The 14,903-nt window shown below is 41.0% G+C and overlaps 1 protein-coding gene across 2 annotated transcripts in view; it reads right to left on the bottom strand.

Annotated features, from left to right (window-relative positions):
- The window catches only part of GOSR1 (golgi SNAP receptor complex member 1), a 55,952-nt gene continuing 41,973 nt past the window's right edge, over positions 925–14,903 (bottom strand). Inside the window, exons 8-9 of one of the 2 annotated variants that reach the window (XM_003131787.5) lie at positions 8,617–8,699; positions 925–4,996 (exon numbers count right to left, since the gene is read on the bottom strand). In XM_003131787.5, the coding sequence (XP_003131835.2) occupies positions 4,872–4,996; positions 8,617–8,699 (208 nt within the window). In that variant the 3' untranslated portion in view covers positions 925–4,871. The remainder of the gene's footprint in view (positions 4,997–8,616; positions 8,700–14,903) is intronic. The other variant, XM_005669105.3, reaches the window with a different exon arrangement.

The raw sequence follows: 14,903 nt of genomic DNA, 5'->3' as shown, positions 1-14,903 counted from the left end.
TCCAAGGCCATGTGGGTGGATGGGAGGGAAACGCCGGGGTGGCCCGTAAGGAAGAACTTCGTGGTCAGACAAAAAAGATGAAGCGGGGGTGGGGAGTCTCGGCCTGTGGGGATAAGGTTTCTTTTTGGGGCGACGAAAATGTTCACAAGTTAGAAAGTGCTGCTGGTTGCACAACAAAAGTACTAAAACCCATCAGTAACCTTTGAAAGGGTGAATTTTGTGATGTATGAATTACATCTCAATTGTACTGCTGGGATGCGGAACACATGAACGAGAACCTTCGGAGAGGTAATGGGGAATGAGGGATTTTTAAATTCTTTGGGGCTGGATAGGTGGGTAGAAAATCGAGTCCTGATCTATAGGATAAAATGTCATCACTTAGAGAGGGCGAGAAGCTGTCTTTCTTCCTAAATTCTACAATTTTACATTCAACCATACATCCTGAGGTTTTTTTTGTCGTTTCTAGGGCTGCTCCTGTGGCATATGGAGGTTCCCAGGCTAGGGGTCGAATCGGAGCTGTAGCTGCTGGCCTACACCACAGCCACAGCAGCTCAGGATCAGAGCCGTGTCTGCGACCTACACGACTCACGGCAATGCTGGATCTGTAACCCACTGAGTGAGGGCCAGGGATCGAACCTGCAACCTCATGGTTCCTAGTTGGATTCGTTAACTACTGAGCCATAATGGGAACTCCCTGAAGTTTAGTTTTGATGAGAGATTCTCCTTCACTTCTTGGGTGGAATTACTAGTGGAATACTCCTATGATGTTTTTGAATGCCAGTGATGGTTTTTCAGGAACTGTATTGTTTTCCCTTGGGTTTTAGGACACTGTGAGCAATACTTATCAATACCGAAGACCTCATAATCATCACTCCAAACTGCCTCGATGGTGCCGTTTCAATACAAATAACCACAGACACACCATTTGGATTTCTAATTTATTATTAAATTACATAACAAAGCTTCTATACTGTCAGAAAACGCACATTTAGATGAGAACAAAAATTAAGTACAAATACAATAAACCTGGTTCCAAGAAGCTATTTCAAAAGCAAAAAATTAGAAAGTGCATTTGGAATAGATTTTTAAAAAATCTGTATTGGCATTTTTCATGAGGAAACATCTTCCATCATGGTAAAGTGTGATTAGAATTGATTTTCTTCCCTAAGAGCAAACAGGATGGGAGTAGATGCAAATACTCGACACTAAAGTGAGACTTCTGAGACTTTGTACTAGGCACAAAGAAAATGAGAACGATCCCTCAGGACATGGCTCGGCTTTGTCTCAGCTTCTTATCCAATAAACATTTGCAAGAGTCACTTGGTCCTCATTTTCTTTCCCTTATAAAACTGAAGGGGATGCAGGTTTATAAAGGAACGGCAACAAGAATAGTTTATAAAGATCATGATGAAAACCTCTGTCTTTTTGGAGACCAGGCTAAACACCCCCTAGTCCAAAAGGAGAATGGAACGCGGTCATTTTAATTCCCGGTAGAATCCATCTGCTCTTTAGTTACATTTGCCACAAAGTTCAGTGTAACACTAGACATGGCCATTTATCCTTAACCGCTTAATGTTGCAAGTTAGAAAACTCAGCCAATTTCCAAGAAATCATATCTGGCTAGCGATCAAAAATGAGGTTTAGAAAACCAAAAAGGTTAGTCCAGCTCTTTAAAGTCCTTTTCATCAGGTTGAGATTATTGACAATGACACAGAAAATTAATGGTGGGAATGCAAGTCCAAGGTGCCCCACATTCCACAGAGGCCCAAAGTCACTGCATCGAAAGGCTCAACAAGGACATCTTTCCACTCAGATGTATGCAGCACCCACAGGAGAGAAGCAGAGTCAGTATGATTTGGTTCCAGGTACACAAAGTGCCCTCACGAGGACTCTCTCTCATCACCCACCTCCATTCTCAGGACCGTACTCCCGTGACTGATCTGAGCACTGGGTAGTATTACGGGGAAAGGCGTTCTCTATAAAAGTGATTTTTAGTACAAAGGAGAAAAGAACAGTGGAGAGGAAAAGCCCTTTCCTAACATTAGAAAACAGTGGGTCTGGAAGCAGGTTCTAGGAACTCCTTAAGCATCATTAATAATAACACTAAGAAGACGATAGAAACAGCCAGGACAGGTCAACGGAAGCCCCGGAATACCTGGGGTGGAACTTCAGTGACGGCTTTATATTAAACATTTTAGACTAAAATTATCAGCATACATTAAAACAAACTCTCAGAAGTATATACCTTTTGGAATTTTCTGCCCTTTCTGTTGCCATGATTTTTCATAGTTTTAAGTGAAATGCAAAGTTTTGAGTGGCTATTAAAAATATCCCCAAAGGAAAGATCCATTATATAAGACAACAGCTGAGAGAGGATAATCTCCTCTGAGAGGCAACATTCGGGACCAGGAATAGAAAAATCCTTGGACCAGGCTCTGACTGGCTCTAATAAGCAACTTACTGTTGGCCCCTGAGCCGAGTAACTGGTTTGTAAAGACAGCAAAAGAGTTAAGAAAACCCTGCTGATAAAAAAAAAAAAAAAAAAAAAAAAAAAAAAAAATTAACTGATATGAAACTGGAAGTTCAAATCAGCTATCATGGGATCCAAACTGAGCCTCTACTTGCAAACAGCACACTTCTCTTTTCTTGTTCCAGGGCTTCCTTCTGCAAAAGAAGGAGTCGTAAAGGAGAGCCGAACACACCCTAGCTGTCCACATTTGGCCTGGGTCACCTCACTATGGGCTCTAGCACTGGAAGGACAGTCAGACCCATCTGACACCAACATCACACCACGGTTTTTCAACTTCCTTGGAAGAACAGGTTTCTTTATTTTTACAAAGAAAATAACCAACATAACTCTATTACTTCATTTAAGCATAACCCTAAGGGACAGGCTCATCAGCCATCAAAAGCGTTTGCTCAGCTGCAGCAAAAGCTAGATTAGCTTGGGTCCTCGGTTCACTCTCACCCCATCAGCTTTAAAGAATGCACCAAACAATCAGACCAGTGAGAAAGACTGGTAATATAATTAAATAAATAACTTTATTTTTTATTTATTTATGATACTTCAGACTTTATAAATGCCTACTACATAGCAACCAAAGTCCCATAAAGTCTAGCTGAGGCACAACCACTGATCAAGACCCTTTGAAAAATCAAAGATAATAAAGTGTCACTGGAGAGAAGTTTTGTTCTCCCAACAGAGAATTGAATAAGCGAACAGCCTTCTCTGATATTTTAAGGTTCACACTGGGAAAACTTCAATTTTCTTTTAAGGGCATCCCCAATCAATTCACTGATCAACTAACCCATATTTAGAAAAATAAACCCCATAGTTAAAAAAAATATATCAAATTCTCTTCACACCCAGAACACAACAAAACATGGACACCGAAGGAAAACCCTCTCCGTTTCTGTACCAGACCAGAGGTGAGTCTACCCATCAGCCTGTAATCAAGTCCATCTGAACGTCACCAGCGACACACTGTGATGTGGTTAAGACTTGCACGCTAACCCTCTGAGTTGCTGTGGCACGGTCTCAAGCCAATACTACAAATATCATGGTAAATTCCCAAGGCGAAGTGCAGCCTTCGTTCTGGGAGAGGAGGGCCGATGTTAGAAGTCTTCAACCTATTTGCAGCAGTTCAGTAAGAGAAGTAATAAATTCACAAAAACCGAGAAATCGTAAAATGGTTAAACTTGAAAAAAATTCTGGTGGGTGGTTTAAAATTGTGTCACTGTCCAGGGTGGTGAGAGAAGACAGAGGCAGAGAGACAGACGCCATCATAAGCACCTCCAACAGCAAAGCCATTCTCTGGATGTTTGGAAAAACTTAACAGGTTTGGAATGAGTATGTTTTCACAGAACACAGAATTCCTGGTACATGAGACAATGGTTCTTAAACTTTTGCTCATAAATTGTGGGACATTTACAAATGGAATTATCTGGATGGTGACCCCTCACTGTCTTTTGACACGTGGCTTGTTAAAGACATCTCACTGAAAATGGATTAACACCCTGCCTCAGTGGCCAGTGTTAATTCCGACGTGATGAGGACGAGCTGGGGGCACCGACAGACACTGACTTCCTGTCATGGTAGAGTTAGGATTTCATTTTCTTGTAGTAGCAAATGGTAACCCAGTGGAAAAAGCTGACAAAAAGCGCGTGTCCTTCTTGATGTTTTCCCAGCAATACAGTTAATTAACCCCAGTGGGTGCACAATTAAAATTAAAAAAAGATCAAGAAAAAATTTTTGCAGTGCTTGTTTTCTGTTTCAGACAACCTCAACTGTGTTGAAGTTGGCCTGGGAGCGTCTCAAAGATTCTGTGAAAAATGTAATTTTTCTTGAATACCAAAAGAGCTGGGGACATAGAGTAGAAATTTAGAGCACAGATCATCAAGAAATAACTTGTGATTTCTCACCATGAGTGTAAAATAAAAGGACAAAAACTATTTTTATTCACAACCCCATCTGGTGGCTGAAAGGAAAGCAGTCTTTGGATATAGAGAAGCCTGGTTTTCTGAAGACTCTGGCTGTGAACTGGCTGGTCAGCAGCCTCCAGCACTATCACTGAAGCACAGACACTCTGGTTCTGATGAGTTTACTTACCTCTTGGGGAGACAAAAGCAACTGAAAAAAAAATTTTTTTTTAAACTAAAAACAGAGAGAAATGTGTGTTAGAAAAGACAGCACAGAAAACCTGTGGCTTCAGCTCAACCTGACAATGTCACGGAGTCCATCACTATCTGTCTTGAATGAATCCTGCTGGTCAGGCTCATTGTCAGGTCAGTCAACTTCTCCTTGCTACTTTTCCTTATTCCAGATCAGGGCGAGAAAGTGGTGGCTGTCAAGAGTCCCCGGAGATGTCCCATCAATGGAAAGCATAGAGCAGCAATAGGATGGTACAGATGCCAACAACACCCCCCAGGATGAGGGAGTCTCGCCGCTTCCTAAGGTTGATCCGCTGGATCAGGCTGTTCACAGCAGGAAAACGATCTTTGGGAAATCTTTATTAAGGTCATATTTAGAAGAAGTCTCTTTAGTGAAAACTCACAGGAATTTCAAAAACAGAGAGCAGTGGAGTCCAGAAACGATAAGTGATGAGAAGAAATTGAGGGGAAGAAAATCACACTGAGGAAGCTTGTGGCAAACACAGACATTCTACTGCTCAAAGTCCCAAACAAAGTCTCCCTGCACAGTGCAGTACACAAGTGAGAAGAATGAAAAGAAAAAGAATCAGCAGGGGGGCGGGGGTGGGGAATAACCATACCTGCCGAGGGATCACTGTCAGGGTGGGAGTCCGTGTGATCAGAACAGAGGATGCCTTTCCTTTTCCCCCTTCTCTCTCTCTCTCTCTAACCTCTTTTCTCAGGAGACTAGGTAGTTCTGCCAGAGGGGTTTGGAGGAATAGCTGATTTTCTCCCCACAGGGTGATAAGCCTCCCTGCATTCAGGCAACTGATGGGAATAAACTCTGAGTGCCTGTATAATCAAGCACTGGTTAACTATTTATTATTTTTGCTGTGCCCATGGCATGTGGAAGTTCCTGGGTCAGGGATCATCCCAGGCCACAACAGTGACAATACCAGATCCTTAACCACTAGCCCACTAGGAAACTCCCTAAAATTTAAAATTTACTTTGCAGCAGTAGGCAGACTATGGCAAGAAAGTGGGTGAGGAGTTCCATGGTGGCTCAGTGGGTTAAGGATCTGGCACTGTCACTGCTGTGGTGTGGGCTCTATCTCTGGCCCAGGAACTCCTGCTTGCTGCAGTGTGGCCAAAAAATAAGATAAAAAGTAAAAAAGAAAGTGGGTTCAACTGCCCTAGCTATCCTATTTAGGGAACATAAAAAAGGAAGATTAGAATTTTCAATTTTAGGGGCTTTATAAAAGCACCACAACTGTATTTTACTTACTACTGCAAAATACCTTCCTATCTTGTTAGCATGTTGTCATCAAAGCGCATGCCTGTGCATCTTATATTGTTTTACATTTCTTGCGCTGGTTTCTGACTATATATATATATATATATATATATACATATCCTCTGTAAATAGAGGTATTATATCGAGGTCAGGAAAAGCAACAACGAAATCACCTAGGATACTAGAGAGCTGGAATAATCCCTACTCCAGTTGAATCCTCACCGCATTTTTTTAATTAAACAAATGTTTTTTTCTCACTGCATTTTAAATAAAATGACTCTCAGCAGGGACTGTATTGTGTATTTATATTTTCTACATATTGTATGCATAGGCCACGTTTTCGTCTAATCTTTAATTTTCCTTTTTTTTGTCTTTTTGCCTTTTCTAGGGCCGCTCCCTCGGCATATGGAGGTTCCCAGGCTAGAGGTTGAATCGGAGCTGTAGCCACCAGCCTACGTCAGAGCCACAGCAACGCGGGATCTGAGCTGCGCCTGCGACCTACACTACAGCTTATGGCAACGCTGGATCCTTAACCCACTGAGCAAGGCCAGGGATCAAACCCGAAACCTCCTGGTTCCTAGTGAGACTCGTTAACCACTGCACCACAACAGGAACTCCAGCGCTTACTGACTAGAGCTTTAGACACTGTAGGCATTAGTGTGTTTTTTGAATTAATTAATGAAAAAAAATAACAATTTCAAGAAACAATTTTTATAACGTCAGAGAACAGGAAGCGTGAAGTAATGGGCAAAAAATTATACCATGGAAGGTACACACCTCACATAAAGCAAATGCTTCATCTTCTCTTGTTTGGTAAAAGGAGGGTCGACAATCCCCTTTGAGAAAGCAAGAAAGCTTTTGACATTAGAAAGCCCTGTCTAAGGTGGACACGTTTCTATCCTTTATGGGGACCTCTCCCCTCCTTCTGTAACAATCTAGTTCAGTCCGTGGACAGGGTGCGGCTAACCTTGTCCTCTGCCATCAGGTGCACACACACTTGGACTGGCCTCAGAGAATATTCGGAACTCTTGGCTAGTGACCAGGTTAGGAATAGGCAGTGACTCGAGCTAGGGTAGGGCAACCACAGTCCTCTGGGGACGTGTGCTACAGCTGTTAGAAAAGATACCCATTGTCCATGAGAATTTCTGAACTGCGAGGAAGTGCCTCTTGTAGCCACCTCTACCAGTACAAGGAGGAAATCTGCCCGAGAATGGGGCCAACACACCAGAAAACAGAAGTAAGAGATGGAGGAGGGGAACAGAGAGGAAAGGCAGGTTCTGATAATAAAGTCTGAGCCCCTATATCCAGCCATGCCTCAAGCCAAATTCTACCCCTGAATTCTACACTTATATAAACAAATTAATTCCTTCCTTTAACTCCTTATGTCAGTATGATTTAGGTTTCTATTATTATCTCTCTATGGAGTCCGAATTCACACCCATTTTATGTGATTTTTAAAACATATTTTTGGGAATGATAATAATTTGTGGTGATGATAAAGTGAGATCACGTGTATAACAGTATGCCATTAACTGTAGAGCCTTATATAAAAAAAAAATAAGTGATTTTGGATGTGCGGTTTTACACTTAGGGTGACAAAGCAAGAACAAAATTCACAAAAAACTGGAAAATAGGAGTTCCTGTCATGGCTCAGCGGTTAATGAACCCGACTAGTATCGGTGAGGATGCTGGTTTGATCCCTGGCCTTGCTTGGTGGGTCAAGGATCCAGCATTGCCGTGAGCTGTGGTGTAGGCCACAGACACGGCTCAGATCTGGCGTGGCTGCAGCTCTGGTGTAGGCTGGCAGCTGCTGCTCCAATTTGACCCCCAGCCTGGGAACTTCCATATGCCACGATTCGGCCCTAAAAATCGGAAAAAAAAAAAAAGGAAGAAAAAACCTGGAAAATACCAACACACTTCAGGATATTCTTTTCCTTAGGCAAATAAGGTACCAAATTACAAGTGACCTTAAATTACATGGGACCAGAAAACAGATATTCAACTTTTGAAAATTATAGGTCCTTACCCCATTAGTAATTGGGGAAGTAAACTTTTTTCCTTAAAAGGCTGGACTTCTCAGAGTAAACAAAATGTTTTAGCTTAGTAGGCTTATCTGTTTCGCTGATGGGTTTCTCAGAAGCATTAGTAATACTAATTTAAATTACGAAACTGAAAAATTAAGAGGTCACAACAAACAGGCAGCAAATCTATTCTAGAGTCCAGCTTGTGCAAAGCGAGTCCCAATGAAAATATACCATCAGCAGTGACCACTCTTCTGCGAATGTGGCTGTCTATCCCCTCCCCTCCTAAGCATCTGCTATTGACATATTCGCCAAACCAAAAAAAGGAAGAAGAAAATGCACATAATTTACGATGTTTAGGTAAAAATGGTGTAATGTATACTGTGCGGGTTCTAACATGTCTTTAAGAGCCTGTAAAATAATTTGAGAATAATTTGAAAATTCACATTTATAATTTTTTTCTAAATCTACTAGTGTTACTTCTGGAGTGCAGTCTTTTAGACATGGCACTAAACAGTATGAACTTTCAAAAAGTAAGAGTGCAAGGTGTATTCCTAACACATAATTCCTGATGGTGGTAACCTGTCCAGGGGAGGGAAGTGTGGTGAAACACACACGGAGACTTTTTTCCCTAAAAAAAGATCACAGGTTTCAAACTTTCAAAAAGGATACTGGCCAAAGTGTTCATTTTGCTTTGAATTGACTTCAACATTCCTCTCTGTGAAGTCATATTTTCTTTTGTTGCCATAGCAATGCTGCAAAGGAGAAAAAGAGAAGCTCATTAAACTGACATTTAAGATTATCCTGCCTGGATCCATCATATCCTTAAAAGTGAACAAAAAACTAAGGTGAGCAACAGCACCTTTGAAAAGCACTGGGCAGAAACATGGGGGGCAAAACCACTTCCCAAGTCATCTTTCCATTGTCCTTTTTCTGAATGACCACTCCATCCTCAATGCTATTCTCTGATATCTTTCTGGACAAGGGAATGAGATGTTTCCTACGGGTTTTTTTTTTTTTTTTTTTGGTCTATTTTTTAATGGCCACACCCACAGCATATAGAAGTTCCCAGGCTAGAGGTTGAATCAGAGCTGTAGCTGTTGGTCTATACCACAGCTACAGCAATGCCAGAGCCGAGCCGCCTCTTCGACCTACACTGCAGCTCACAGCAATGCTGGATCCTTAACCCACTGAGCAGGACCAGAGGTTGAACCCATTTCCTCATGGATACTAGTAAGTTTCATTACCGCTGAACCACAATGGAAATTCCTATTTTTTTTTTTCAAAGTAAAAAATGAAACATGACAACTGACAAATCACACATTACAAGAGCTTCTTAAAATGGTTTAAAACGGGGCCAGTTACTAAAACATCCTAAATCAGGAAAATGTCTTGAGAGAAGTAGGGAAGTGAAATCATAAAAATAGAACCAAAGGTATAACACATCACAAAATATTTACACACAACCAACCCTTAATTTATGAAAAGATTATGTTCCATAATTCTATTTGAAAACCAACCAAGTAGATTTTAGGACACACATGCAACATTACACTGGCTTCCAAGCCAAGTGACACAGGTCACAGATTCATTAAATAACTGAGAGAGAAAGGAAGTGATTTTTTATTCTTTGTACAATTTCTTCCATATGACTACTCTGATGTGGTTTTTTTTTTCGCCATACCCAAGGCATACAAAAGTTCCTGGGCCAGGGATCAAACCTGCTCCACTGGTGCAGTGGAAACAAATCTGACTAGTATCCATGAAGATGTGGGTTTGATCCCTGGCCTTGCTCAGTGGGTCGGGGATGTGGCATTGCTGTGAGATGCGGTGTAGGTCGCAGATGCAGCTGGGATCCTGAGATGCTCTGGCTGTTGCTGTGGAACAGGCTGGCAGCTGTAGCTCTGATTCTTTCCCTAGCCTGGGAACTTCCATATGCCACAGGTGTGGCACTAAAAAACAAAGCAAGACAAAACAAAACAAAAAACCCTGCGCCACACCAGCTACCAGAGCCACTGCAATGACAACACTGGATCCTTAACCTGGATCCTTCACACAGGAACTTTTTATTTTTTTCATTTTTTAAACTTTCTATAGTTTTATCTTTTTGGACATCAGTATCCTAGAGGGCAGGGTCAGTACCCATTTTGATATGCAACACACGGGGGAGTGTTTTTAGATAGTGACATTATAAAAGGTAATAGGAAAGAGAAAGTGTTTGAGTAATTCTGAAAATAGGTGAAACATTAAAAAAACAAAACAAAACAAAACCAAAAAACAGGAGTTCCTGTTGTGGCTCAGCAGGTTAAGAATCCAACTAGTATCCATGAGGATGCAGGTTCGCTCCCTGGCCTCACTCAGTGGGTTAAAGGAGCTGGCATTGCTGTGCCTGTGGCATAGGCCAGTGGTTGCAGCTCCTATTTGACTCCTAGCCTAGGAACTTCCACATGCCACAGGTGCAGCCCTAAAAAAGCAAACAAAACAAAACAAAACAACAGAAATAAGGAGATTCTGGTAAGATGGTGGTCAGAGCACAAATTCCTGACCTTGCCTCTAGCCCAGTTTCCTCCATGGAAGAAAAGAAGAACAGGTAGACAGGCCAGGGAAGGCCCGTCGGAGGTTCCGAGTTCTCTCAGATCTCTAGAGAAGAACATCGGGAGGGCTACACTCTCTCGGGCAGGGGAAGAGCCAAGGGACCGTGGCAGGGAAGACCACACTCTTCAAGCTTGAGGCCAAGACCTAGGTCGCACTGCACCCTGAGGAGCCCAGACAGCAGATGATAGAGACCTGCTCGTACAGGGGCTGCAGTGATGAAGTGAACTGCTCCCAGTCCTGACAAGTGCGAAAGGCCTGCCACACACAGCCAGAGAGACCTAGAAGCAGACAGCTGACACCTGAGCTGGTGTGACAACCGGCTCGTAGGAGGGAAAACTGCTGGGCCGTCTACTATGGTTGGAATGTCACTGCTTTAGCGTCTCTAATAGCCTGACCTATCGGAGAGCTAACTGACCACATTCTCTGACAGGCAAGACCAGGGACGCTATTGGAGGAAAAGGCTATGGGTTATTTTGAGCAAATGATAGATGAATCAAAACTGAAATTTCAAGATCTGAGAAGGCAGAGAAGAAACAAAAGTGTGTAGGAAGAATATAAAAAGATACGAATTGTTTGGAATAGTAAAAGACAAACACCCTCCCACCAAAAAAAAAAAAAAAAACCCCTGGCAACAACACTGGAATGGTTTAGAAGATTGTGATATAATCATACTATGAAATAATGTTTGGTTATTAAAAGAGTCAGTTTTATTTCTACTAACCTGGAGGGATGTTTATGACATACTGAATGATTAAAGCAATCCACAGTATGTATAGAGCATGAGTCTTTTTTAAAAATTTTATTGAAATATAGTTGATTTACAATCAACTATAGATTGATTATACAGAGTTAGAGTATGAGTCCTTTTTGATTTTAAAAAACAATCAAAACATCTTTGTATATGTCTGTGTGACAATGAGAAAAGTATTAGAAAGATGTACAACTGTCAGTTAATCCAAGTTACTTCAGCAGGTAGGAATGGAGAGCACCAACAGGAAATAAACTTTTTCTTTATACATTTTAGAATTATTTAAATTGCTATAATAAGAACATTGTACTTTATTATTATTATTATCATTGTTATTTTTTGTCTTTTTGCCATTTCTTGGGCCGCTCCCGCGGCATATGGAGGTTCCCAGGCTAGGGGTCCAATCGGAGCTATAGCCACCAGCCTACGCCAGAGCCACAGCAACTCGGGATCTGAGCTGCATCTGCAACCTACACCACAGCTCATGGCAACGCCGAATCGTTAACCCACTGAGCAAGGCCAGGGATCAAACTGGCAACCTCATGGTTCCTAGTCAGATTCGTTAACCACTGAGCCACAACGCGAGCTAGGAACATTGCACTTTAATATATAAATATCTAATAAAGAAACTTGAAAAGAAAAGTAGAGGAATTCGACCTGAGTGATTAAGAAATGTTAATAACGTTACCAGCATCAAATCTACTGTTAATTCACCTCAGTACCATTATGAGTCAAGCAACGGTTTATAAAGGTTTTTCCTAGATCCCAGAAAATCTAAAGAAACAAAGGGATCAGGGATATCTGAAGACAGAGTGGAAATTTGTATAAGGAGTTGTCAGACACCAAATTATTCTCTCCAAACCATGCAGGCAAGTGACTGCCCTAACCTAGAAAACACTTACAGACGCTGACATTTTGAAGTCTCCCGAGGAAACAGCCAGGTCCCTACCTGATCATCCATGGTGAAGCCTATTACTCACCAAGTCCTACCACCCATACACAAAGAATGAGCTTCCAGTCACTAGATTTATAGCCTTATCCAAGGCTCACCAAACATTCGAGGAGAGCCTGTCACATAAAGGGAAGAAATCCAAACGAACGAGCCAGCAAACAGAAAAGTGAGTTGGGGCAAACAGAGGCAATAATGGACTCTTATGAAACTCTGACATCAAATTATATATTTAATGTCCTCCAAGAGATAAAATATCACATCCATGAAACATATGAATGTGTGTGTGTGTGTGTGTGTGTGTGTGTATCTACCCCTTTTGAGAGCTTGGGTAAATTACACAAAGGAGAGTGGAAATAAATGGAAGATGGAGAACAGGTAAGAAAGGATGAAGAAAGGGTAGGGAAGTAAGAGGTACAAACTATTAGGTATAAAATAAGCTACAAGGATATCCTGTACAACATGGGGAATACAGCCAACATTTTATAACTATAAATGGAGTATAATCTTTAAAAACTGTGAATCACTACACTGTACACCCGTAACTTATACAATATTGCACAGCAACTATACTTCAATAAAAAAAAAAAAAAATGACAGGGGAATTCCCATCGTGGTGCAGTGGAAAGGAATCCAATTAGGAACCATGAGGTTGCGGGTTCGGTCCTTGCCCTTGCTCAGTGGGTTAACGATTCGGCGTTGCTGTGAGCTGTGTGTGGTGTAGGTTGCAGACACGGCTCGGATCCCGCGTTGCTGTGGCTCTGGCGTAGGCCAGTGGCTACAGCTCCGAATCGACCCCTAGCCTAGGAACCTCCATATGCTGCGGGAGCGACCCAAGAAATAGCAAAAAGACAAAAAAAAAAAAAAAAAAAAGATAGGTTAAAAAAAAAAAGGAACCAGGAAAAACGTCTGTTGTGGTTCCACCATTCAGGAGTTGGCTTCAAGAGGGCAGCACCCTAGAACATCATGGATTTCCGCAGCCCAAGGCTGTCCTTCACCGGGAATAGGAGCCTACACCTCCAGTGTCCATGACCAGTGCTCTACAAGCAACCCCACCTCCCTCTCAGGGGTAGACCCTCCCCACATGACCCTCCCACAACGTACTGATTTATGTCATGAACAGGTGAGGTGATGGCATACTAAACTGCTATGATTAATATTTCACTTTTTCTAAATGTACAACTACATATATGTCTGCCTATAGTTACATGTTCATTGTTAAAAACTATTTTTACACAGATACGAAGAGATACATAGAGAAAAATATGGAAGAATACATACTGAATTATTAACCAATATAGTGTTGCACTTTGGGTGAATTCTTTTTTTCTCTGTTTATTTAGGTGTATTTGACAAGTACGAATTGCATATATATACATATATATTTTAAAAAGGATCAAGAAAAAAGAGGGAAGAAAATGATAAATGTTAGAAAATCTCTCAGATCTGAAGTTTCCCAACTGTGAGAGCTTACCAAATGCCTATTTCCATGGACTAAAAAAGGTGCATGTCAAGCTCATCATGGTGAGACTAAAAACAAACAAAAACCTAAGGGGAAAGGGATGGTCCTCTAAGATTCCAAAGGAAAAATGTTTACCATATACAAAAGACTAGAAATTTTAACTGGCACTGGACTTAAAAAGTAGTACTGGAAACAATGCCTTCAAAAATTTCAAAATTACTTTCAACTTAGAGGTTCCTACCTTATTAGCTAAACAATGAATCAAGAATATGGATAGAATAAAGACTTTTTTTTTAATGTAGAAAGTCCAAAAAATTTACCTCCTGTTCTTTCTGAGGATGCTACTAAACAACACAGTCCAACCTAAGGAGGGAATAAACTAAGCGGAAGACACTAAATCCAAAAAAACAGGTGTTCTAACAAAGGAGGTCATTTTAGGAAAATGGTGAAAGGACATCCCAGGACCAGGACAGTGAACGCACCAGGTCTAGAGCACAACACGTCAAGGTGAGAGCGGAAGGAGGCGGGCAATGTCAACTTCACAACACAGTGAATTTTAGATTCAAAAAATAAAAACGATCTCAAGGAGAGTCAAAGCTAACAAATATCCTTTGCATCATTAGTTCTTAACCATAATTTTTCAGATTAAGTTATGTCTATGATAGAATATGCTACATTAAAATGAGGTTGTTTTATAATGAATTTAATTTACAAGATATTTTAAAATAGGTATTATGGCCTTGTTTAAAGTAACAATTCAAGCTGAGCTGAGCAATCTGAGGCCAATCTTTGAATCATATATGCCTCTATTTTTTTTTAAACTGGGACCATCATCATTTCCTATGCACTTTGACTTAGAAGTAGATAGAGAATTAAAAAATAATTTCCGCAAAGCACTTTGCAGTCCTTGGAGAATAGATATTGTCATCATACATTATGTTATTATCTTGTTGAATATGCATGATTTCCAGTACCACACAAAGTATATCTAGATATACTTTCCCATCTCATTCCATCATTTGGAGTTAGGCTGAGTGAAATCTAGGCTGTTGTTATTTCAAGGGTCAAATATGAGAGGTGAAACATAAGCTCCAAATAATACATAATGCTTTTAAAATAATAAATCATTCATGTGTGCTTACTGGAACTTCAACTTTCCTACCTGTTCTGTGAGCTAACCTCAGACATGTTTTCAACAACAGACA

Source organism: Sus scrofa, chromosome 12 (assembly GCF_000003025.6).
Source record: "Sus scrofa isolate TJ Tabasco breed Duroc chromosome 12, Sscrofa11.1, whole genome shotgun sequence".
Lineage (NCBI taxonomy): Eukaryota > Metazoa > Chordata > Mammalia > Artiodactyla > Suidae > Sus > Sus scrofa.
This window is presented reverse-complemented; position numbering and strand designations above follow the sequence as displayed.